Source organism: Lepidochelys olivacea, assembly GCF_965140295.1.
Source record: "Lepidochelys olivacea isolate rLepOli2 genome assembly, chromosome: 2".
NCBI lineage: Eukaryota > Metazoa > Chordata > Testudines > Cheloniidae > Lepidochelys > Lepidochelys olivacea.
The window spans coordinates 230,342,254-230,368,842 of NC_140412.1; the positions used below are offsets into that span (position 1 = coordinate 230,342,254).

The 26,589-nt window shown below is 42.6% G+C and overlaps 1 protein-coding gene across 2 annotated transcripts in view; it reads right to left on the reverse strand.

Annotated features, from left to right (window-relative positions):
• Nucleotides 1-26,589, reverse strand: part of CUBN (cubilin) — a 227,628-nt gene that overhangs the window by 192,947 nt on the left and 8,092 nt on the right. For both annotated transcript variants that reach the window (XM_084618746.1, XM_084618745.1), the window contains 9 exons: nucleotides 24,983-25,109; nucleotides 23,154-23,322; nucleotides 22,416-22,547; nucleotides 21,019-21,114; nucleotides 20,251-20,372; nucleotides 12,159-12,345; nucleotides 6,412-6,530; nucleotides 1,903-2,137; nucleotides 126-307 (listed from right to left, as the gene is read on the reverse strand). In XM_084618746.1, coding sequence (XP_084474872.1) covers nucleotides 126-307; nucleotides 1,903-2,137; nucleotides 6,412-6,530; nucleotides 12,159-12,345; nucleotides 20,251-20,372; nucleotides 21,019-21,114; nucleotides 22,416-22,547; nucleotides 23,154-23,322; nucleotides 24,983-25,109 — 1,369 coding nt within the window. The remainder of the gene's footprint in view (nucleotides 1-125; nucleotides 308-1,902; nucleotides 2,138-6,411; nucleotides 6,531-12,158; nucleotides 12,346-20,250; nucleotides 20,373-21,018; nucleotides 21,115-22,415; nucleotides 22,548-23,153; nucleotides 23,323-24,982; nucleotides 25,110-26,589) is intronic.

Below are 26,589 nucleotides of genomic sequence, written 5' to 3' on the forward strand. Positions count from 1 at the left end.
GTTGATGAGTAGTGAGTGACTATTTCAGCTTGTGAGTTATCTTGCCAGCATTACTTTTCTGTCTGAAACTAAAAGGTTGTAATATTTTGCTTTGCAATAACATTGCCATAATGATGAAATTTTACCTCCAGATAGTCATAGCTGCAATTATCATGATGCTCTAGACTCAGTGTGCCAAAGGCAAATGTGATGAGAAGGCCTGGATTGGTTGAGATGGTCCAGTAACAATCTCTGTCAGGAGGATAGTTACCAGGGTATCCCGGCGAGTTTATTGAGCCATAAGTATTTGTTAGTTCACTACCACATTCTAAACAGAGGGAAAGAAACCCACAGAATTACTTCACTCTTTCATCCAACTTAGTTAGAATGTACGTAACGGCCAAATCTAAATCCACCCTTAATGATGGAGTTTATGGACTGTTTTAGGCTATCAGATATATCAGATCAACCCATTTGTTTTCCTTCTCAAGATTTACATTTAAGGAAATCCATGAACAATAAAAATAGAACCCCAAATATTTTCTAAAGGTGTGTGTCTACACTGAAAACATTACAGTGGTGCAGCTGTAGCTCTGCTGTAGCACTTCACTGTAGACATTCCTTATGCCAGTGGCAGGGGTTCTCCCTTTGGTGTAGGTAATTCACCTCCCCGAGAAGCAGTAGCTAGGTCAGTGGAATCATTCTTCATCAACCTAGCACTATCTACACCAGGATTTAGGTTGGCATAGCAACATGTCTGGGTGTGTGTGTGGATTTTTCACACCCCTAAGTGACATAGCTATGCTGATGTATGTCATCAGTGTAGACCAGCCTGCAGATGCACAGCTCCAATTTTTAAAAAAATTGTGTAACTCAGTAACTTAGTGAAAATATCGTGAGAGATGGAACAAGCAAACACACAGGCCTCTTCTGGGGTTCACAGAACTAGGCTGACTGTGTGAGCTTTTTTTTAAAACCTAATCCCCCACTTTTTATGCTACTGCAAAGTTGTTACCATTTTTTTTTAAAGTTTTTCCAATTCAAGTGTTATGTACTCAGGGTAGAGGAATAATCCTTCCCACAGCAAAGACTGGGTAGCACTAGTGGGTGATTTGTATGTTGTACACATGCTATATCTAGTTTATTCAATAAACATTTTTGATCTACCTTTGGCTCTTTTTTCATTCTCTTATTGATGCCTTTTCTCTGATGCATTTTACTCACTGGATGTATTCCCTCCCTCTCCTCTATCCCCTTTTTTTCCCTGTGATCCCGCCTAGGCAGTACTTGGACACAATAATTTTAAAGTTCTAGTCAAGCTTTCAAACCCAGAGTGTGTGGGGGGGTTGAAATTAGGTAACATGAATTTGCCCTTCCCTAGCTGTCCTGAAAGAGGCCCAAGTTAATGATCTACTTTGAGAAAGGAATTGCCCAGTCCACCAAAAGATCATGCAAATGCTGTTTTCAGGAATTCAGACATAAGAGATAACTGCAGAGAGAAAGTCAAATTGTTTGAAATTTTGATAGAAAACTGTTATGTTTTTTATTCTCATTATCTTAGCCTTCTGCAAACTGACAGTGACAGAGACAAAAAACTTACTTGCCCAGGGGATAAATGATAATAAAAAATCTCAAAGTCCCCAGGAACACATAACCTAGGATCCTAATAAACTTTTGAGAATCCCTCATAGAAAGAGCAAAACAACCTTAAAAACTAAAGCAAAATCCTAGCAAACATTGTCCAGCCAGTAGTTGTTAGTTAGAATTTGATTCAGAGAATCTACAGATAGTTCATCGGCCATCTTTTCTATCTTACTCTTAGTCAAACTTTGTCCTTCAGCTCTTGACCTTTACTAACCAAGTAGGACATAATGACCTTTTCCCCCTTTTTTGGTACATTACCTGACATCTCTTAAAACTTACCTGGTTCTCGAGACTCCCATTTAACTGTAAATCCTCCTGCATTAATTGTGTGGCCAGAACGGAACCAGAAATACAAGGAATTATGGGTACTGAAAAGCTCAGCAGGGTGAGATGAGCCACAGTATTTTCCCAGCATGTATGCTGATGCTGAGGACCCATCATGAATTTGAAGGAAGTCAGAATTACAGCTGCTGTGTGCTTCCAGTTGGAAGAATGGGAAAGTAATACGCAGAATCTAACAGGAAATAGCATAAATTAGATCATTTTACTTGTCCATCTGTGGTCTAAAGTTTCAATTGTAAGAGTGATGTAGACATTGTTTACACAGTAACCCTGTACGGAGCAGATATACCTGTCCACACAATTGTGCACATCAGTGACAAGCTTCAGAGCAATTATGAAATTTCCTGAAGAAAACAAAACAAACAAAAAACCCAAGACAAAGGAAGGTATTAAGTAATAATAAAGGTCAAAAGAAAGGAAAGGAGATATAGAAAGATCCAGACAGACAGAAAAGTTGTCTAGGAGGACTTAATTCCTAATATTACTATTCCTATAAACTAATAGTTACTCAGGATACTAATTTTTGGATCCTCACAGCTAAATTTGATGGTATAATGTTAAGAGTTTGAAATACAGGATAACCTAGCAATATTTGATTAGAGTTTCACCGTGTTATTTTCTTTATGGTATGTAATTAATTAACAAGCATATTCCCATTCTTTATATTGTTTTAGTATCTTCCTTTCAGCTACAAAACTAAAGGCTCTTTTGTGGATATAAATTCTTCCTTTTATGAACCTACTGTAGCCAAATAATGGCATATGACAATTTAGTTAGATCCAGATCATCAGCTGGTGTACTTCAGTGTAGCTTTACTGACGTCAATGGCGCTATATGGATTTAAAGCTGAGGATCTGGCATTTAGCCTTCTTCATAAACTTTCAGTAATCAACAGAGATTGGTTAATTAGTATTCTTGAAGTATAAAAATTAAAAAACAAGAAAAGTTAATCCTCGGTCAAGAAATCTTATTCTTAATCAGGAACGGAAATGCTTTACAATTTTTTAAAATAAAATTAGAAAATTTGATCCCAAATTAGTATCAGAATATATGTGTAGGCATAAAATATATTTGTGTGACATGGAGGCCCATTGGTGCCAATGGGTGAAGAGTTCACTGTTCTGTAACAGTAACTCCTAACAGGCCTAACAAACTCACTATACTTTGCATATTGCTTTCATAGTATTTATCCAAAGAGGGTCAAGTGAGGTATCTAGAAAAAGCTTATGTCGTAATCATTAACATAATTATTGTGAGATGTATGTACAGATGTGTATATACACTGGAAAATGCATTTTAAAGTCTGAATCAAAGCAGGGTTGACAAGCAGGTTTTGACCAGATAAAGGATTCACCTGTCTGCTTTGGTTCACATGTAAAATAAGCATTGTAAGCCCACACAGTGGAAGCCCGTTTGCATAGGATGTGAACATGAGGGTGTGATGGCAATAGGAAATAAACCCTGGGGTCACCCTGACACTGGGGACAAAACAATGTCTTTGGGGAATATAACGAGTATGTAAAAAGACACCCCTTCATCCTTCATTTCGGAAGCAAAAAGGACAGCACTTTTCACATTCATGAAAGGGAAAGCCCAGCCACATTGATGGTTTAGGCGAGACAAACTACTTTTAGCCTAAACAATGAGGAGTCCTTGTGGCATCTTAGAGACTAATAATGAATTTGGGCATAAACTTTTGTGGGCTATAACCCACTTCATCAGATGCTTTTAGCCTGTTAGAGTTAAGTTTAGATTCCAGGAAGCATGTTATACTTTTTGTTTTATATGGACCCACTTCTATTTCCACCATTATTCTTATTCACTGTATCTTAGATCTTAGCCTTTGATGATAAACTTATGATGGTTTTCACTATATCTGTATCCCAGTGCTGTGATGTTATATTGAAGGTAATCCTCAGATGAACCAAACAAGCTGGTGTGTGCACTGTTCCGTTGGGGACAGTTTACCTGGTAATTTCTGAGAGTGTCCAGTGGTTAAGAGCTAGACACTCCAGGGGAACACTTCAAGGGGGCTCAGGGACTGGTCTGCACCTATTGTTAATCTGCAAGGCAAAGTAAGGGCTGGCAGAGCCCCAAGGATATTCTCTGTGTGCCTACCAGATTGGTGGTGTCAGGGAGCTGACATCCAGTTAAGCACAAGCAAATCTTCCTATGGTTGAAGGCAATGAGATAACAAGGTCACTCACAACCTGGGCACCCCGAGAAAGTGCCACAATTTGTAGATCAGCTTTTCTTATGCTCAACCACTGAAGATGTGAATTCAGGATTCTACATTTCACAGACTCATAGAGATTAGACATGGATAATCCTGTGAGGCCATCTAGACTAGACTACCAACCTACCATCTAACCCATCACAGTGCAGGACTGATCCCTATTGGATATTCATTAATATTTCTAATGCAGCTGTAAATGGATCACATCCCAAACCTAAAGCAGTGTAAGAAATATGGTTTCTGTATTATTTAAGGTGTTAGTATGTGTTGTTTGGTGTTGCCAACTCTTGCAAGTCTATCGTGAATCTTGCAATATTTGCTGTTTGTTCTTAAAGCCCCTGCTCCTGAAGGCACGTGATTATATGGGAATCTCAGCTGTTGTTTTTAAAGTAAATTTCTAAACCTCGTGGTCATGAAGAAAAGCATAAAAATGTGACTCAAGTGCACCATCCAGGTTCAGAAATCAAAGTCTGATAAAAAGAACTAAAATTAATTCTTTTTAAAAGATCTTATGATTTTTGGTGGCCAGGCTATGATTTTTGAATGTTTGGGGTTAGAAGTGCTGTGTAATTGATGGCTGCAAGAGAAAGAAAGAAACTTGAATTTGGCCCTCGATGCATAAAAAGTATTTCAGTTCACCTTTGAATACCTTTAGCATTTATTACCTGTTTGACAGTTTTCAGAGTAACAGCCGTGTTAGTCTGTATTCGCAAAAAGAAAAGGAGGACTTGTGGCACCTTAGAGACTAACCAATTTATTTGACCATGAGCTTTCGTGAGCTACAGCTCACTTCATTGGATGCATACCGTGGAAACTGCAGCAGACTTTATATACACACAGAGATCATGAAACAATACCTCCTCCCACCCCACTGTCCTGCTGGTAATAGCTTATCTAAAGTGATCATCAAGTTGGGCCATTTCCAGCACAAATCCAGGTTTTCTCACCCTCCACCCCCCCCCACACACAAACTCACTCTCCTGCTGGTAATAGCCCATCCAAAGTGACAACTCTCTACACAATGTGCATGATAATCAAGTTGGGCCATTTCCAGCACAAATCCAGGTTTTCTCACCCTCCACCCCCCCACACACACAAACTCACTCTCCTGCTGGTAATAGCCCATCCAAAGTGACAACTCTCTACACAATGTGCATGATAATCAAGGTGGGCCATTTCCTGCACAAATCCAGGTGGGCCATTTCCTGCACAAATCCAGGTTCTCTCACCCCCTCACCCCCCTCCAAAAACCACACACACAAACTCACTATCCTGCTGGTAATAGCTCATCCAAAGTGACCACTCTCCCTACAATGTGCATGATAATCAAGGTGGGCCATTTCCAGCACAAATCCAGGTTTTCGCACCCCCCCACCCCCATACACATGGGGTATGGGGGTGGGGGGGTGAGAAAACCTGGATTTGTGCTGGAAATGGCCCACCTTGATTATCATGCACATTGTAGGGAGAGTGGTCACTTTGGATGAGCTATTATTACCAGTAGGATAGTGAGTTTGTGTGTGTGGTTTTTGGAGGGGGGTGAGAGAACCTAGAGTTGTGCAGGAAATGGCCCACCTTGATTATCATGCACATTGTGTAGAGAGTTGTCACTTTGGATGGGCTGTTACCAGCAGGAGAGTGAGTTTGTGTGTGTGGTTTTTGGAGGGGGGTGAGGGGGTGAGAGAACCTGGATTTGTGCAGGAAATGGCCCACCTTGATTTTCATGCACATTGTGTAGAGAGTTGTCACTTTGGATGGGCTATTACCAGCAGGAGAGTGAGTTTGTGTGGGGGGGGGGGGGTGGAGGGTGAGAAAACCTGGATTTGTGCTGGAAATGGCCCAACTTGATGATCACTTTAGATAAGCTATTACCAGCAGGACAGTGGGGTGGGAGGAGGTATTGTTTCATGATCTCTGTGTGTATATAAAGTCTGCTGCAGTTTCCACACTATGCATCCAATGAAGTGAGCTGTAGCTCATGAAAGCTCATGCTCAAATAAATTGGTTAGTCTCTAAGGTGCCACAAGTACTCCTTTTCTTTTTGTTTGACAGTTTGTATTTACACTCCTTCCCTCAGACTGAAATTCATCCCCTGAAGTCATTTTTCCTGACTCCAGTAACACTTCCTGGTCATAATTATAACTGTGCTGATCAACTGACAGTTACTCATTCCAGCAGGGTGATTTATTTTTAGGTGCACTCTAGTTTACCTTATTGTTGTTAGTTCGGATAACCCAAGCACAGCTGACCCGGTGATCATACTGCTCACTGCCTGGATTGTTAGGGTAGCTGAATGACCCATTGGAGCCTGAAAGAAACCCTCCACAAACTGCAGGAAAAAACAAAACAAAATAGATTCATTACAGTTATTCCTGCATTGAAGTAAATAGAGTGAAATCCTTTACCATAACTTTTGATTTGGTAAACATTTAGAAAAAAAAGGTGAGAACCATTTGTATAAGAGGAATGGCTGGGATTTACTGAAAGCAGAGTGACCTCAGGTGAGTAATAAGCAAAAGAAGCCTAAGAATTAGCGATAGCTGGGAAATTTCCATCAATATGACTTTTTGATAGAAAATGCTGTTTCTGCAAAAACAAATTTTTTCCACAGGAAAATTCAGATCTTGATAAAGTTTTTCATTTTCTGTGAGGAAATATGAAATATTTTGTTTCTACTGGTTCAACTTGAACTGAAACATTTTGTTTCAGGTTTGTTCAACATTATACTGCATATGCCTATGCTGATGTAATGTCTCTTAGGAGTTGTAATACGGGTGCTTTATGTCCTCATTCTCCTCTATGGGCCTTACTCCCTGACCAGATTACATCTCTCATGATGCACAGTGGTCACCTCTCTAACCAAACTGTGTGGTGCATCATGGGAGATGTAGTCTGGCAAAAGAACCCATCCCACTAGGAAGAATGGGATCATGCTGCATCTGAACTACAACTCCCAGGAAGCCCGATGGCACCATATGCAGATGCAGTTTAATGTCCAACTGAATCCAGATGAAATATTTCAATTCAGTTCAACAAACTGAAATGAAACATTTTTATTTGGGGAATGTCTAAATGTTTTGTTTTGATTGGAAATGTTCAAGTAAAATATTTCACCATTTTCTAACCAAAATATTTCAAAACTTTTCATTCCACAAAAAACCTGATATTTTGACATTTTGTCCAGATTCAGGACTAAAACAAATGTTGAAGATCAGAATTTCCTGTGGGACAGATATTCCAATTTTTAACTGCCTCTACTTTGAATAATTCAGGAACAAAAATCCAATTTTCATACAAGTGTTCTTAGTAATGAAAAGAATCAAGAGAAGAAAAAAATAGGAGAAAATAGGATATAGCCAGACATATCTACAAATATAAACAGTTCTCACAATGGGTATTTAAAAGAGTTTCACTCCCCATGCCATACAAAGTTATAACTACATGCACAAAGGAAAATAAAACAGAAAAAAGAAACAAAAGCCAAAAAATAAATAAAAACTACATTTAAAAAACCTTAAGGTTGCAAAGTGAGGCACTCAAAAGTTAGGAAACAGCAGAATTAAGGTTGCTTGTGCTTGTGCATTATGATACACTTCTTAATTACATGATAACATACTATTTTTCCACAGGAGCCCTGACTCATTCAGTGCACAGGATGAACAGTGCTCAGTTAATTAGTAGTCAGTCAATATTTTGTTTTCTTCTCATTGTTGGGCACCATGCCTTATTTACTTCACACTATTCAAAAATTGTTATGAAGGCAGAATTACTTATTTACTCATGGTGTTCATCACGATAGTATCTAAATGCATTGCAAACATTAATTAATTTTCACAACAGCCTGTGAGATGAGGGGGTATTATCACTATGTTACAGATGGCAAACTGAGGCACAGAGAGATTAAATCAAAAGTATCCACCACTTTTGGGCGCCCAATTTGAGACACCTAGAACCTGAGTTTTCGGAGCACTTAGCAGAATGTAGCAATGACTATGTTCAAAACACAGCTTCCATTGACTTCGGTCGCAGCTGTGAGTGCTCAGCACTTCTGCAAATCAGACCCCAGGGTTTCAGGTTGCGCACACAGAAAATAAGCAACACACAATTAGTGACCTCCTGTGCGTGGGCACCAAGTTTGCATAATTTTTGGTGGTGCACAGAACAGATACAAGCAGAGCCATCCCATCCATAGGACAGACCAGGGCAACTGCCCCGGGCCCCGCGCTTTGGGGGGCCCCATGCTTCAGTGGGACATGGGGTACAGGGTGGCCTGGGGAGTAACGGGTGGCCTGGCACTGGCAGCAGCGAGTGACTCGGCCCCAGCCTGCCCCGCTCTGCCCCACCCCACTGGCTCCCAGTGTCGCTTGCGGAGGGGGAGGAAGCCAGAAAGAGGTGGGGCGGAGGTGGGGACTTGAGGAAAGGGGTGGAATCGGGAGAGTGAGGGGGCAGAGCAGGGGCAGGAAGAGGCGGGGCAGAGCAGGCTGGGTCACTTGCTGCTGCAGCGCCAGGCCCCCGGCTAACTCCCCAGGCTGCCCTGGCCCCCATGTCCCCCTGAAGCACGGGGCCCCTCAAAGCACAGGGCTGTTGCCCCGGTCCGTCCTATGGACGGGACAGCTCTGAAAATATAAGCCCAAACTTTGGCGGAGCCGGGCCCACGTTCCTGAATATTGGTGGAGCACAAACACCACGGGCCCATATAACTCGCTGCCTATGCTCATGTGAAAAGTGTGGTTTAAGTCTCTTGCCTAGCAGGAGATAGGAACTCTGCAGCACTGGCAGCTATAGAATACAGTTCTCCAGGCCAGTAGTCAACTGCCTTAACCATGAGATCATCCTTCCCCTTCCTGCAGTCCCCTGCCTCATTTCCTGTACACCTTTCAACTTCTGCAACAAATGAGGCAAGGGTCCTACAGACAGCAGCTTCTTTCACTGCACAGCCCTGATCATCCCCAGAACAGGCCCATCCTATACACTAAATAAGGTAGGAGTCCTGTGGAAAAAATAGTGAGTGATCATGTAATTAAATACTGTATCATAATGCACATGCACAAGGGGAGCAAATTAAAATTTCATAGACCTGGCATTTCCTAACTTTTGAGTGCTTGATTCTGGAACCTTAATAATGTTCTTTTACATAGTCTTTTATGTGTAATTTCAGATTTAAAAAAAAAACTAATCATACAGAAATTGCATTACGTGTTATCATATAGATACCCATATGGTTCATCAACAAGGTTTTGGAATCTTTAGCTCCACCATACAGACCTCTGCCATTTAAGCTAATACAGTAACTGATAGTAACAGTATGTTATCCTTTGTGTGGACCAGCACTAGAGGGGGGATGAGATAATTTTCCAGCAGGTTTCACAGATATTTACCCAGCTATTTACAGTCCTCGTCCCCAATCTCCTTGCCCAGCCAGGCCCAGTTCCCTTCGCAACTTCTCTCTTTCTCTGGCCTCAAGCTACCCTTTCCCCTCATGTTTCCCATCTCCACTGCCTCCCATTACTCCCCAGCCAAGCCAATCCCTCTTTGCCAGCCAAGTTAAGTGTCCTTGCCTCCACTGGCTTCGTCCCAGTCTCTTTACCCAGCCAATCCCAATTCTCTCCCTGCACCCTAGCTTCTTATCAGATCTCTCTCCTCTCCTCACCTCCCACTAGTTCTTAGTCGCACTCTTCTTGCCCTGCCAGTCTGTCTCTCCCCCAGCTCCTCACCCAATATCAGTTTCCTCCCACCCACTGGCTACCCCTCACATCCTTCCCTTTTTCTCAGACCTTACCCCAGCCACTTCCAGGCTCTGCCCCCCGCCCAGGTTTCTTGTTCCAATATACTTCTCCATTTTTCTCCCCTGAAAAGCTCCAGGTCCAGTTCATGTCCTCTCTACATTTGAATCAGACAGCTTCCTCCTCCATTCTGCCTGAATGCCAGCAAGAGGGTCATTGAGAGCAGGGGACACATCAACTCTCTGCTCTCAATTCCAGTGGTTGGCCCTACCATAGCCTGCAGCAGCTGGGACCAGCCATTATAGAGAAAGTATTGTTTCAAGCGTTGGACAGGAGCATGCTCATTTGATCTGAGGGGATGGCGCACATGCAGTCTTCTCAGTATTAGGAGTCGTGAGAGACTTGAGCATGCTCACCAAGGGTGGAATCTTCAGAGATTTTAGCTGTTAAGCTCTACCAAGTCTCTGCTAAGCATGTCTAAACTGCAATTTTTTAGAAGCTTATAAACTTGGCCACATGTAGGTAGATTTTCACAGAAAGGCACAGCTCTGACACAAAGGCCATCTCTCTGACAAATTTCAAGTACCTCCTCCAAAGCATAGGTGTGCTAGAGCTTTTTCAAAGGAAAGGTCACCAGGATTTTTTTTTTAACATTGAAAGACAATGCATTTTTCCCTAGCCTTTTTCTTAGAAATGGCAGAAGCATTCTGGCAAAAATTTCAACTAAGGGTTTATTTAGTTTAGTTTATTTATTTAAATAAAATTAATACTTGAGGCAGATACCCAGCATGGAAAATTTCAGCCTGAACAGTTAAAGTCTGGCAAAGTTCTAAGCAACTAAAAACAGGGTCTTATAATGGGAAGTGTCAGCCAACTGTAATGTTAGATGATGCTACCAGCCCACACAACTGTCTACAATACATATGAAGTTGTAGAGCCACACTGTGACAGACTGATACTGGCGTGTGTGTCTGTGTGTGTGTGTCAGTGGAACGGCACCTTGATGTTAAATTAATTTTCATAAAGTATTTGTAAAACATGCCACTGAAAAACAGTGTCAAAGACAGGGCCATGTAATTTCCCTACAACTGTAACATGCCCTGGCTCTGTGGGTTATATTTCCTTTAAATAATGTTTTCAGTGTGTGGACTTCCTTCATGTTTTTATTGTTAACCAAAAACTTCAGGGCCTCATTTAGCTCTCCCTCTCCAATCTCCATGAACAGCAATGACGCTATGTTTTTGGCTGAGGACACATTTGGTCAGCTGCTGTTTCAAAATGAACTTTTTCAAAGTTTTGAGCACCCCCCCACCCTCCCCGGTTTCTAAGCCACTGGGATCCACACAGTTTGGCTATCTTTCTCAATTCCTTGATTGTAGATTCAGGCTGGTTCAGTGTCAGAAAGCCATAAAGTTAAGTCCCGGTGTAGGCTCCTATTCTACGTTGGTTCTGCAATGTAGTATTCACACAGAGGGTGATGAGGTGCACTGTGACTTACAGGTACTATATTTCAGATAAAACATTTAAACTGAAGTCTATTTCTTGTCACCATCTGCTGTACCGGGTAAAAATTAAAGATTCTGTGACACTCCTTGAAAAGAAATAGTGATCCTCCTGGTTTCATTGACAACATTCTCTTTGTCACGTAAGTTCTAATATCCCAGACTGCATAGTGACTACTATAGAAAGCCTAATAGTTGCCACATTTGCTTGAAGCATATAGTCATTGCATTACTACAATCTAACTGTTTTTTGTGAAGCCCTTTGAGGCAAACCAAGTATGAAATACATTATATAAATCAAAAGCAAACTTTATTCTGTTCACTTGTGATTCTATTATCCCTACCGCAAATCCTCCTTCCCATCTGAATTAGTACACACATGGTCAGGATTTGGAAGATCTCTATTTAACTACAGAAATCTAATTTTAGGATTTAAAGGGACTAGTCAAGGCTAGTAGGCCTAAAATTCAACCTGTCTGTTATGCTATTGTTGGTAAGCACGTGGAGTTAGAAGCTTTAAGCATTATGGGCTCAATACAAGAGTTCACTGAAGGAGTGGGAAAGACTCACATGGACTTTGGATCAGGATCTATTTTCCACTGCCTCTCATATTTTAAACCCAAGGGTAAGACTTTTCCCTTATAAACCTCATCTCTAATCCAAATGCCTTTTATAGATATCAGATTGATAGGGTGGTGCTTCAGTTCTCAGTCACTATGCTTTTCATGTTACCTTGCTGGGGAGTCTGACATTGAGGTCCAGTCCAGGTATTTGTACATTCACAGGAGTAGCCATTAATTCCATCAGTACAACTTCCACCATTCTGACAAGGGTTGCTAGAACACTCATTGATGTTTTCCGTACAATTGATGCCTGTCCAGCCCGGATCACACACACAGAAGTATCCAGAGAGTGTAGCCTGCAAGAATAAACTGAATGAAAAGATGCAGCAAATGGGAGTCAACTTAAGTCATTAATATAGTTAATAAAATCATTGATATTTATTATTGTTTTTAGTTGGCAGTGCTGGTGCAGAGAAACAAAGGAAGCACTCAGTAGTCAACTCTCTTGACATTAGATACTTGTTAGATACTAAAAAAAGCCCAAGGCCTAATCGGATTAGCTCCTTGTTTTGTCTATTATTGCGTTGCAGAGGCCTTTCAAATTACCTGAAAAAGTCAAATCTATCTTACTTTAGCCATCCAGAAAACTGTTTGCTTGGCACTGAAATTATTACCCTAGAAACAAGTAAATCAAGTTACCTCTCAGTGCTGTAGTACAAGCCAGGACAACAGCTGTTTATAAATCATTTGTCTCAGGCCTGGTCTCTGAAGCCTGAATAGTCTAAAGGGGCCATGAGTGGGATTTAACTACTCCAGACAGAGTTAATGAAGAATGGAGCAAACCCAAAGGACCACAGGATCAGGCCAGTGGTCCATCTTGTAAGACCCAGGGGGTCTCAAACCCAGAGGCTGTTACTAGTTCATACTCCACTACCTATGACCCACTGTGGACATGGACCATGGGAAGTCCCGCGTCAAGGGGTCTGACAGATAGCAGCCACATGGCTCCTGAATGGCTCCCCACCTTATATAAACACAAGAGATGTTCTGGGAAGAGTCCATGGTATGGTATGGTTCTCCTGTAGCTGCCATGACCATTCCTGATCCCTGGTCTTGAACTCCTGACTTTGACCTTGGCTTGATTTGGACTTCACCTCCTGACCCTGACCCTGAAACCTGACTTGGACTCTGATCCCTGGTATTGACCCCAGCCTGGAACTCAACCACAAATTCCTCTGCTACTCTCAGTCTCAGGTTTGACCCTGCTCTGATGTTTGGTCCCAATTGCCCTGGTCAGAATCCTGACAGTTTGCCTGCACCACTCTTGCCTATGGTGAAGGTCTACCCTGGAGGACCGTGGAGGCACTGGGCCCCTCCTTGTCTAACACGCCCTACAGGGTAGTGGAGATGCTTGAATGTGTTTGACCCTCCCAGGAGGAGCTCCCCAAGCTTCAAGCCCAATTATCCCAGCTCGCAACACAGAACCAAGCTCTACACAGGCAACCCACCCTGCTCCATGGTGAAAATGCGATACTGAGGTCCCAACTGGCACAGAACAGTGCAGATAACCAGCTGCTATGAGAACAGACAGCTTGGCTACAGGACGAAAATACCCAGACCCAGTGCCCCACTCAGAACATTTTAATGGGGACTCCCATAATTCAGGTGGTTTATTAACCAATGTTGCCTGCTGTTTCTGCTCCAACCCTGTCCTGCCCCACCAACCTAGCAAAAGTATTACTCATTATTAGCCACCTGTTGGGAGATGCATTGTACTGGCCCTCGCCCCCACGTGAATGAGTGAGCCCGACGCTATCTGACAGGGATGCCTTCCTCCAGGTGTTTTCTACTATATTTGATGATCCACACCATGCCCACTCAGTGGAGATGGCCGTGTGCAAACTCCAGCAGGGGTAGGGACCAGACTTCTTGTACGCAGCCCACTTTTGGCGACTAGTCTCCGACACTGAGTGAAACAAAGTGGTGCAGCTCTACCAGTTCTATTGGGGACTATGGCAAGAAATTAAGGATGATCTAGTTTGTGTGGAGGCCCCAACCAATCTAGGTACATTGGTCAATCTCATCATAGCCATCAGCAATAGGCTCCACAAACAACATAAGGAAAGGAAGGGGTCCTGGTCACCACTTGACTGGTACCTCGTGGTACCCCTCTCCAAACCAGACCCAAAACCCATGCAGCTGGATGACACCCATTGCCATGTGACCACTGAGGAAAAAGAGCACTGCTGTTGTCATGGGCTGTGTTTCTACAACGGAAGATCCAGCCATATTCTTACCAATTACCCATCCCTAGCTTTAGCATGACCGATTTCGGGAAACGACGCAGGCCCAGGAGAAGGAGTTGGCCTGGGCAAACCCCCAGATAATGCCCCCCTCCTCCTCACTGAGGCATGCCCCAGGCACAGCGAGTGCTCCCTGGACCTTAAAGTCTGGATCTGTTTGTGTTCCAGGAGAGCCTTACCAAATTCCCCCACAGTGGGCAATGGTGGATTCTGGGGCAGTGGAGAACTTCCTCGATGCCAGTACTGCCCAAGCCCTGGGTATTCAGGCACAACCAAAGACTGTCCCAAACCTAGTGGAAACTTTAGATGGCTCACTCCTCTTGTCAGGGCCAGTGACACAGGAGATGGTGCCTCTGGAAGTTGCCATTTGCAACCATCTGGAAATCCTTCCATTTGGAACAATCTGCTCATCACATTTCCCCATAATCTTCAGCATTTCATGGCTGGTTTGGCAGCTCATGATTTCCACATCCTTTGGCATGAGCACCAGAGTAGCTTCTGCTCCAAGTTCTGCCAAGAAGTCTGCCTACATGGGCCCCAGCAACACCTCCACCCTTGCATCTACTATTCACGGAAGCTCACTCCAGCTGAACAGAGTTATGAAATTCGAGATAAGGAGATTCTAGATCCCAAAGTGGCCTTTGAAGAGTGGCACCACTATCTGGAGGGTGCTCGGTTCTCAGTACAGGTATATTTGGATCACAGAAACTTAGTAGCTCTGCCGAGCCAAAGCACTGAAACAGAGGCAGCTTCGCTGGACCCTGTTCTTCACACACTTCAATTTCACCATCATGTACCACCCAGAGGCCCAGAACAAGACTGCTGAGGCCTTGTCCTGAAAGGAGGAGATCTCACCAGCCAAGAGCCCCCTATGCTGAGTCTCAAGCCCCAGAATTTCCTGAATGCATTGATTCAGAACTTCCATTCGGCCAGCTGCTCCTTCTGATGGCCCTGAATGTGCATGACAATCCACTCACATGTCGATTCCTGTGAGACATGTGTCTGCACCAAGACACTATACTCAAACGCCTGTGGCACCCTAATGCCTTCCAAGACCCCATTCAGATCCCGGGTAGCCATTACCCTGGAATTCTTGGTTGAGCTACCTGTGTCTAACAGTTACACTGTAGTCAACCACTAACAAAAATGGCCCACTTTGTCCCCATTGCACATATGCTGGCTGCAGAAGAAATAGCCCAGCTCCTGGTGGCTCATGTCATCCATCTCCAAGGATTCCAGGAGTGAGTCCCAGCTGATTGTGGTCTCCAGTTTCTGTTGTGGTTCTGGCATGAAACCTTGATTGCTCAGGACCTGCGCTTAAACATCCACTGCCTATCACCCACAAACTGACCGTCAGTCTGAATGAACGACTCAAGTGTTAGAACAATATTTGTGCTGCTTCACAAATTTCCACCAGGACAACTAGTTGATCCTTCTACCCAAAGCAGAGTTTGCCTACAACAACGCTGATTTTGTCTCCACCAGGCAGAGTCCATTCTATGCAAACTGTGACTTCCATCCCCCTTCTCCTTGCAACTCCACCAATCCCACAGCTGCCACCTAAGTATGCCAGATCCATGATGTCCAAGAAGAACTCAAGGCACATCTGGACAAGACCAAGGAAGATTATAAGCAGTACGTTAACCACCAGTGCAGGGAACACCCAGAATTCACTGTTGGGTAAAAAGTGTGGCTCTCAGCCCAAAACCTCCACTCCGACTGGCCATGTTGTAAATTGTATTTCCAATACCTTGGGCCATATTTCATCAGCCAGGTAATTAACCCAGTGACGATGGGGCTTTAGTTACCCAGATCCCTCAACGCACACCCAGTGTTCCCTATATCCTTGCTAAAAACATCAACAACCCCTTCACGCACCAGGCTCAACCACCACCCCCTCTGGTGCAGATCCAGGGACATGACAAATACAAGATCCATGAGATACTGGACTTCAAAAATCAAATATGGTTTCTTCTGGGAGAGCTGGTTCAGAAGAGTGATCCTGGGAGCTAGAATCCCAAATCCATGACCTCATGACAGCCTTCCATGAGGCCGATCCAGACAAACCCAGGCCAGTGGAAATGCCCCTTAGGAGGTGTAATGTAGGGCTCCTGGGGTCTCAAACACAGCCCTGAAAAGCTGCAGGTGGCAGATATCTTCATGCTGCCACCCAACAGAAGCTATAACCAGCTTGTGCTCCATTATCCATGACCTGTTGTAGACTCAGACCACAGGAAGTCCTGCCTCAAGAGGTCTGACAGGCAGCAGCCTCATACCTCCTGATTGGCTCCCCATCCTACATAAACCTAAGGGGTGTTCCGGGAAGTGTCCAGGCAACAGTGTGGCTCTCCTGTAGCTACCATGACCATTCCTGATCACTGGTCTTGCACTCCTGGCTTCAACCTCAACTTGACCTGCAGCCTCCTGACCTGGACCCTGATCTTTGGTATTGACTCCAGCCTGGAACTTGACTATGAAACTCCTCTCAGTCTCAGGTTTGACCCTGCTCTGACCCTTATTCCTGACTGCCTTTGCCAGGATCCTGACACATCCAAGCCAGTGCGCTAAATCTGATAGTAGTGGTATCAACTGCTTCAGAGAAAGGTGTAAGAACCCTGTAATGGAAAATTATGGAATAACCTACCTGACCATATGGGAAATTTCTTCCTAACTCCAGTCAATTATTATGCCATGGAACATGGGGGTAGATACAGTTACAAACTCTTAATCATATTAAAGTAACTGCATTTTCTCAGAACACGAAATTCACTTCACACACAAAGTCCAAGTATTTGGGGTCTATGTGGGTAGAATGCAGAGTGCTGGGGAAACTCACCTCCCTGCTGAGGCCTGTGGTGTTTCACTAAAATAGCACCCATTGACTCTGTACCAGTTGCATGGAATACAAGGGTCAGTAGTTCTGGATAAACACAGATCTGCTGCCGCACCTCTGGTCTGCTCCCATTGTGGTCTTCTGCACTAATAACTGTGTGCACAGGCACCATTATGCAGCCAACCCATTAGTGGGATGCCTATCCAGTCCCTTTGTGGGGTTTAAGTATCATAGAGGGCCTTGAGCTGGACTGTCACTCCATGTGTTAACTTCACTCTTTACCTGTTTAAATGTCAATTTTTGGACACCTTCTAGGCTCTTACTTTAATGCTATTTATCAGCAATGAGTTCTGCAAATTAATGATGCACTGTGCAGGATACTATTTCATTTGACTTGTTCTACATTTGCTGAATGTCAGTTTCAGGGGATGTCCCCTGTTCTTTTACTATGAAGAAGGGTAATGGAAGCACTTACTTTCTCTGTATCATTCTTTATTTTGTGTTTCTCTCTTTTGCCCCTTCTTTTCATCTCCTCTCTAAACAATCCTAATCTTTCCTATTTCTCCTCCCATGAGGGTCTTTCCAGATCTCCCATTGTTTCTGTTGCCCATTATTTGAGCCCCTTGTGCTTCTTCTATGACTTTCTTGAATGAATACAATATTCCAGGTGGGGGAAATCTCACCATCAATTTATAGAATGGCTCTATAATATTTCCACTATTATTTTCTATCCCTTTCTCTGCATGCGTAACTTTTTTGGTCCAGCAGCGCATATTGAGCAGAGGCTTTTATTGAGGTGTTCAGAGTGATGCTAAAGTCTTTTTGCTGAGTGTTTACTTTTAATTGAGGGCTCAATAATGTGCATTAGTAGTTGCAATTACTCCTTCTGGAATGTATTACCTCATGCTTATTAACAATGAAATTTCATCTGCCTTTATGCCACCCAGTGATAGCTCTGTTGGGTTCCTCTGAAGTTCATCTATCAATTTTAGGTATTTACATGTGTCCCGTTAATACATTATCTGAGCATGTCACAGTTTTTAATCTATTGATCCCCACAACACCCATGGGAGGTAGGAAAGTACTATCAGACCATTTTACAGATTGGGAACTGAGGCACAGGGAGGCTAAGTGGGTCACAAAGGAAGTCTGTGACAGAGCAGGGGATTGAACCTGGATTGCCAATGCTTAGTGACCTGAACTAGTCTCCTATAGTCTTGACTAACCTACATTTTGTTAAAACAACAAGGAGTCCTTGTGGCACCTCAGAGACTAACAAATGTATTTGGGCATAAGCTTTGGTGAACTAGCAAATAAATCTGTTAATCTCTAAGATGCCACAAGGACTCCTTGTTGTTTTTGCTGATACAGACTAATATGGCTACCACTCTGAAACCTACATTTTGTTAGCTGCAAACATTTCCCCTCATTCTTCACCTCTTTACTAGATCATTAATAAACATATTAAACAATGGTCTTAATACAGATTCATGGAGAAATTCCCCTGCTAACTATTTCCATGTTGAAAATTGACCCACCCTCATAACCACTGGATATGAGTCAACAGTGTGCCGTTGTTGCCAAGAAGGCCAATAGCATTTGGGGATGTATAAGTAGGGGCATTGCCAGCAGATCAAGGGATGTGATCGTTCCCCTCTATTCGACATTGGTGAGGCCTCATCTGGAGTACTGTGTCCAGTTTTGGACCCCACACTACAAGAAGGATGTGGAAAAATTGGAAAACATCCAGCGGAGGGCAACAAAAATGATTAGGGGACTGGAACACATGACTTATGAGGAGAGTCTGAGGGAACTGGGATTGTTTAGTCTGCGGAAGAGAAGATGAGGGGGGGATTTGATAGCTGCTTTCAACTACCTGAAAGGGGGTTCCAAAGAAGATGGATCTAGACTGTTCTCAGTGGTAGCAGATGACAGAACGAGGAGTAATGGTCTCAAGTTGCAGTGGGGGAGGTTTAGATTGGATATTAGGAAAAACTTTTTCACTAGGAGGGTGGTAAAATACTGGAATGCGTTACCTAGGGAGGTGGTGGAATCTCCTTCCTTAGAAGTTTTTAAGGTCAGGCTTGACAAAGCCTGGCTGGGATGATTTAGTCGGGGATCGGTCCTGCTTTGAGCAGGGGGTTGGACTAGATGACCTCCTGAGGTCCCTTCCAACCCTGATATTCTATGATTCTATGACCATTTGTTTGTAGTGTTTGTTTTCTGTCTGTTAGTCAGTTTCCGACCCATCAGTGAATTCTGGGTGTTGCCCTAAATGGAACACTCCCAAATGTTTTTTATTGATGGTATCTGCTGTGTACTATGTTTTACTCTCCATTCAACTATTTTTTAATAGTCCTGCTATCTCTTATTCTGAGCCTTTTAGCTTAAAGCGAAGGTTAAGGGGTGATTACACTGTTTAAGTATCTACGAGGAGAACAAATATTTAATAATGGGCTCTTTGGTCTAGCAAACAAAGGTATAACACAACCCACTGGCTGGAAGTTGAATCTAGATAAAGTCAGACTGGAAATAAAGCATAAAATTTTAACGGTGAGAGTAATTAACCCTGGGAACACTTTACCAAGGGTCATGGTGAAGTCTCCATCACTGCCAATTTTTAAATCAAGATTGGATGTTTTTCTAAAATATCTGCTCTAGGAATTATTCTGGGGGAGTTCTATGGCCTGTGTTATACAGGAGGTCAGACCAGGTGATCACAGTGGTGGTCCCTTCTAGCCTATGAATCCATTCACAAGCAGCAAAATTTGATATAGGATTCATAGCGCCACAGCCATGTTGGTTTTGTGCATTTAAGAAAAAGTACCATGTAAAAATGAACCCTGTGATTATATTTTATCATTATTGTCATGTCTGAGTAGATCAAACTAGGGTCAAATCCTGCACTGACTTACACTTCCCCCCTCCTCCCGTGCAAACCTACTATATTCTAGGACAGTAGGTAAAGTATGGTGAAGAACACTTCAGAAATGCATGTAGAAATCACCACCAATGGGGTTGCACAGGGGTAAACCCATGCCGATTTTTATCCTCAATGGTATACTGTGTCTTAATGGTCACATCTAAACAAAATTGTCTCTTTAACTATGAGGAGACGTACTTACTAAGCACTGTCCATTTCTACACGGGTTTTGATGCTGACAGGTATCACTGACTGGGGCACACCCATTTGGCCCAAAACCACTTCCAGTGTATTCAGCTGGGCAGACACAGGTAGGTGTAGGACCTGTGGAAGATGAGACAAAACATACATAGTAATTAGCCTGATCCTGATTACAGTAACAATATCAGCTTTGTCATTAACAGTATGTGAAACAGTCTTTCAATTTGAAACAGGGCTTTGCAAAATCCTTTAGTCTATTAACAGGTGATCTGTTTTGGGATGTTCTTCCCTGCTCTGTGTCCACTGTACTCATTAAGACTACTGATTATTGGAAAGTCTTAAGAGAGCTGTGGAGGCCCACGTGCCTTTGCAGAGAGGTGCAGAATGGAATCTATAGCTGGAATGAGGCAGAGGGGTTCCAGGAGGGGAATTGTGGGGACTGGCAACATCCGCACAATGAAACCTACAAATGTCTGGTGGTGGAATCTGGATCCATTCTGACGATACTGTAGCACTGCCAGAAGGCTTTACCTACATTCTCTGCAAATGCCAGGTCACTGCCTTTTGCACCCTTGTGCATCCTAGGTCTCCCGTTGCTAGAGACAGTGTCAGTTCACTAAAGTGTACATATCTGTTAGCTTGTGGTCTGAAGGCAAAAGTGAAAGTTGTAAGGTCAGAGGACTTCATTTTAAATGTGTCGTCACAAAACTGCCCACTTTTTTGAAGACTGATATTGAACTATCTAACAGTACTTAAAATGGCATATTACCTGGAGAGGGTACACATGAGGCCAATGGATGGCAACCTCCATTATGTATTGAGCAGATACCAATTTGGGTGCATATTCTTCCATCCCCTTCATAACCTGGTCAGAATAAGATCATTGTTATTATACAAACAAACAGGGTTGGTGAAAATCTGTGAGAATCAAATGGGAACTGTGCTTACTCGTACTGCCACCCAGGTGAAAGACTTAAATGGGGACCAAGTACGATGCTTTTCCAGCACTTAAACAGAAAAAGCTGAAGTTGACACTGGACCAGAGGTTTTCAAACTTCGTTGACTACCTCAGGTTACCACACTTCAGGGCCCTGACTCTGATCTTACTGATTCTGTTGTTAATCATAAGTAAATCCAATGGACAAAACAGAGTTACATCCGCATAAACCAAGTATGTGTGAGATCAGAACCTTAAGACCTGGGCTGTAGCAGACATTGCATTCTGCCTTCCATTCATTTCTGCACACAATAAACCACAGTGGTGCATGGGTTTCTATAACTTTGGTCTCATGATTGCGAGACTGAAGTTTGGAATAGGCCCATGATGCACTGAAGTTTAGAACACAAACAACTGAATGGAGAGTGGGAAATCGCTGCTGGTGCTGCTATGAGGCTCATTAAGACAAGAAGAAAGAGATACTTGGAGTATCATTCATCAAAACCTATGAATTACTTATGATCCAGTGCATTAGATCAAACATGTACTCAAAATGCCTTCCCAGTATAGAGTAACATATGTGTGGTAAACAGTGTTGGTGAACTCTTCCTAACAGGAATTTGTTTCCATTACATTTATTCCAGGCAGTTAAAAACATTTTTTCTGTTAGTTAGTATTTCTGTTAATGATGCTGTGCTTCTCATAAAGGGCTTTAAAAATAATAAAACTCAAAATGTTGACTTATCACCACTCCAGCTGCTCTGTTTATTTTGTGGCTGGAAACACTGTACAGATTTTGGAAGCACTTTTAAAGCAATGAGTAATTAGTAAGTCTTTTAACAAGGACAATCCAGGTGGTTTGACATATAGCATATACTTTTAGTTAATGTGGACAACATAATAATGATCTTAGTTATTCACGTATTGTCTGCCAAAGGAAGCACACTGATAAGTCATTTAAAATGTCTTGCTAGAATGACAGGAATCAATTTAAAGGAGATGTAATTAGATATGTACACTATCACATGCTCATCACTAAGTCTTCCTAAGGCAGTTTAAATGTGCTTTGTCTCAAGACACTATATTAAACCACATTAAAATCACGTTGGTTAGTATAACACCTATTTATTTAAACAAAACTAACGGTGCTAGAAGGTGTAGTATCTTCATGTTTTCAGTGTATATCCTGCTTGTCATTATATCAACATAAAGTCAATTCATTGTTTTACCTGGTGGACAAAGACTGCAGTGGAAGGATCCCATAGTGTTGATGCACTGAACCACTGGTGCTATTGAACAGCCTCCATTATTCATCTCACATTCATTAATATCTTGGCAACGGTAGCCATTTCCTTGCCAGCCTATGAAGAGAGACAGCAGAGAAGCAAAAACTGACAAATCCTTACGACTACCTTTTACTTTTCTTCCTTTTAGTAGAACTTTCCTGCCTGTCCCAAGCACAGGAAAATATTACTTTTGCATGCCATTTAGGAAAGGCAGGTGAATGGGAAATCTTCCTCCTTTGAGGTATTAGAACTAAACTGAAATGTACTGTAGAATTTAAAATAATGTAGTCTGCTAAATGTGAGTGGGGACTTTTTATTTGAATATGTCCTGTGCATTTTCAGTAATGGATCACACTTTTACATAAGGATTAGGCCAGTCAGACCTTACCATAAAATTTTTGCTACAAAGGCTTGTTCTAATCCTGATCGTCATTATTTAGAGTCCCTGTAATCATGTTCTCTATAAAATGCCTAAATAACTCAAATAAGTGCACGGCAAAAAGAGAATTCATAGATTTTCAGGGCAGAAGGGACCATTAGATTAGCTAATTGGATCTCCCGTATAAAAAAGTCCAAAGAATTTCATCCAGTTACTCCTGTATTGACCCCAATTCTGTGCTTGTGAAGTATTGGCAGTCAGCACACACCATTGCCTCTTGTTGCTGAATGAGAATAAAGTACCTGTGGGACAAGGCCCGCAGTAGTAAGAGCCTGGAGTGTTGTAGCAGCCTACGGGAGGATTCTGAGAACACGGCGGACTAGAGAGGCTGCACTCATCTATGTCAGCACTACAGTCGGGGCTACCAGGCGGGGACATCCAACCAGCATCGCAGATACAGCTGTACTTTGGCTGCCATATTAAACAGCATGTTATGAATTAGGGCAATTGTGAAAACTACTAAGAAGCCTATACAAGGAACAATTTTAAAAAATCTTTTCAACTACAGCCAATTACAAGAGAGGTTTATAGAATCATAGAATATCAGGGTTGGAAGGGACCTCAGGAGGTCATCTAGTCCAACCCCCTGCTCAAAGCAGGGCCAATCCCCAATTTTTGCCCCAGATCCCTAACTGGCCCCCTCAAGGATTGAACTCACAACCCTGGGTTTAGCAGGCCAGTGCTCAAACCACTGAGCTATCCCTTCCCCGACCCCCCCACCCCCCAAAAAACCGTTGGCACGTGATTTGCTTTTGCATAGTCATGGGTAGATTTTCCCATCTTTCTTCCTCTGAAATTGAACATTTAGCACATGGCAATAACAGGCTGCATCATTATTTCACTAAGCAAAAGGAACCTGTATTTTACTGAAACTACACCAGAGAGAATGAACAGCAATCATGAACTGTACCTAAACATAATTTAAAGCAAATCAACTCAGCTTGCTTTGCATTTAGGGTAAAGAGACCAATATAAATATAACAACCTGAAATCAGTTTGGCAAACTGTGCAGTAATCTGTGTGAGGTACACAGTGTAAATAGCTAATTAATTCACAAATCCATACTTTCTTTAAGGGCAATGATTATATTTACTGTAAACTTTACTAACACTCAGATCTTAACATCTGTAACGAATTGCAGTGTTCAGTGGAGTCAGCATGACTTATTTGGATTGAAGTTATGTTCCAGAACCTCTTGTTAAAGTGTGATTTTTATTTATTTATTTATTTATTTATTTATTTTTAAGAACAATCCTTATTTGGTCTCAGCAATGTCCCAGAGAATTGGAGTATGAAGAGTTTTGAAGTTAACATTAAATAACATTAGGGTGGTATATTCTCAAGCGCTCAACATTAACTGTGATCTCGCTGAAGCCAAGGGGAGCTTTATCATTGACTTTAATGGGAGAAGAGTCAAGCCAACCCTGAAACTTTTGAAAATCCCACCAATAATCTACAAAATAAAGGGAAAATAGCCTAGAAGCAACTGAATGGTGAACCTTAACCAAATCTTCAATGCAGACCTACAGTTACTAAACTGGACTATTTTCATGAAAGACAGGCAATAATCATTCAGCAGGTAAACGGTGCATGTGACATTGCCAGCCCCAGAAACTACCAGGGATAGTATTGCCAAGTCCTTGCTTTCCCTTCCATGGCGGTCTTGCAGTGATGACAATGTTTGTTATTCTTAACTATGTTTCAGATAATGTTAGGATTGAAATAATATCCAGTACTAGAACTGGAGATTCAAGTAATGTTTTTAAATATGCAAAAAATGTTTCTTCTTTCCCAGCTGTTTAAAGGAGGATAATGATGGACCCGATACAGGTGCCTCTTGGGAGTTGCTAATTACCCTTAGTTCCCTCTGTGGTCACAGGGATGCTCAGCACCATGCAGCAACCAATGTTTGGTCATTGTGTACGGGATTAGTTGCCCAGGGCCACTATTTCACCTCGAGAGCACAGTTGGTTGGTACTTATTGGTACAATTGGTATTTATTGGTTCTTCAGGGTTCTTAAACACTGACTGAAACTGTGTTGCATAAAGAGACTCATACTTCATTTCTTACCTCATTGGGCTGCTCCCTGTCTGAATCTATGCAGATGCCGTGCTCACAGAGAGCCTGAGAGCCTCCTTGGCAATCATCAAATGTCGAGGTACAATGGGGCCCATAGGTTTCTGGAGTACAGATACAGCTAGTGATGAAAACACAGAGAAATGCCATAATGTTGTCTGTCTTATTACCACAGTATCTGAACACCTCACAGTCTTGAATTTATTTAGCCTTACAACCTCCCTGTGAGATAGGGCAGGATACCCCCATTTTACATATGGGAAACTGGAGCACAGAGACACTAAGTGACCTGCCCAAGGTCACACATGAAGTTTGGGTTCAAGCCCTGCTCTGCCACAGATCTCCCAACACCTATGTTAGGGTACTAATCACTGGAAAATCCTTCCTCCCCAGTGTAGATGTTGGGACTCCCTTCAGTGTGGTTCTTTACCACGTTGCAACTAACTGTATTCATATAGCAGTTTTCTGGCCCTAAAGTCCCCATTAGCCTTTCACAAAGGATTTACTTTTCAACAGGTGAAAACTTTCTCTACCCAGAGATAAACAACTCTCAGCAGACGTGATGGTGACAGAAGATGAAATGACAATGGCCTTATTCTGTTTTTCAACAAAAGTCATATGTGACTATTTTATTACAGTAATGGTACTTTGCACTTTAAATGGTGCCTTCCAGCCAAGGATCTCCAAGTCCTTTACAAACATACATTAAACTAAGCCTTCAAAACCCTCCTGTAAGACAGGTAATAATTATACTGTGACAGGTGGTGGAGCATTAACATCTACCTTACAGCCCACAGGTGTACTGGATAGAGCAATACAGTTAAACTAGTATCAGAGGGGTAGCCGTGTTAGTCTGGATCTGTGAAAGCGGCAAAGAGTCCTGTGGCACCTTACAGACTAGACGTATTGGAGCAAAAGCTTTCGTGGGTGAATACCCACTTCTTCAGATTTGAAGAAGTGGGTATTCACCCACGAAAGCTTATGCTCCAATAAGTCTTTTAGTCTATAAGGTGCCACAGGACTCTTTGCCGCTTTCATAGTTAGACTAGGGACTGAGGGACAGGTTTTTAGAAGTATTTAGACAGCTAGTGTGATTTTTCACAGTTAGGTGCTTAACTCCCACTGATTTCAATGAGATTTAGGCACCAAACCTCGGGCACATTTGAAAATCACACTTGATAACTAGCTCCATTTTTAGGCACCTAAATACTTTTAAGAATCTGGCCTTGAGGGACGAGTCATTCAGGCCCAGATTCAGCAAAACACCTACACTTACCACTTTGCCAACTAGGGAGTGACTTGAGTGTGTGCTTAATCTTAAACACCTGCTCAAGTGCTTTGCTGAAACAGAGGATGTGTTGCTGGAGCTTCCTGGTAGTCAGAGGAAAGACACAAGCTTAAGTTGTAGCCTGTCTATTTGCTTTCCCAGTTAAGTAAAAGCCAGTTTGTTTAATTTGGTATGAAGGGTATTTTTTAGCTGGCAAGAATAAAGACTTGAAGAGAAATAATAATGCTGGCTGGCTGGCTCTTTTGTTGTTGCTGGACCAGCTGACTCACTTCAACAACTTACACAGCCCTGCACTCACTGTGGAGATGAGGAA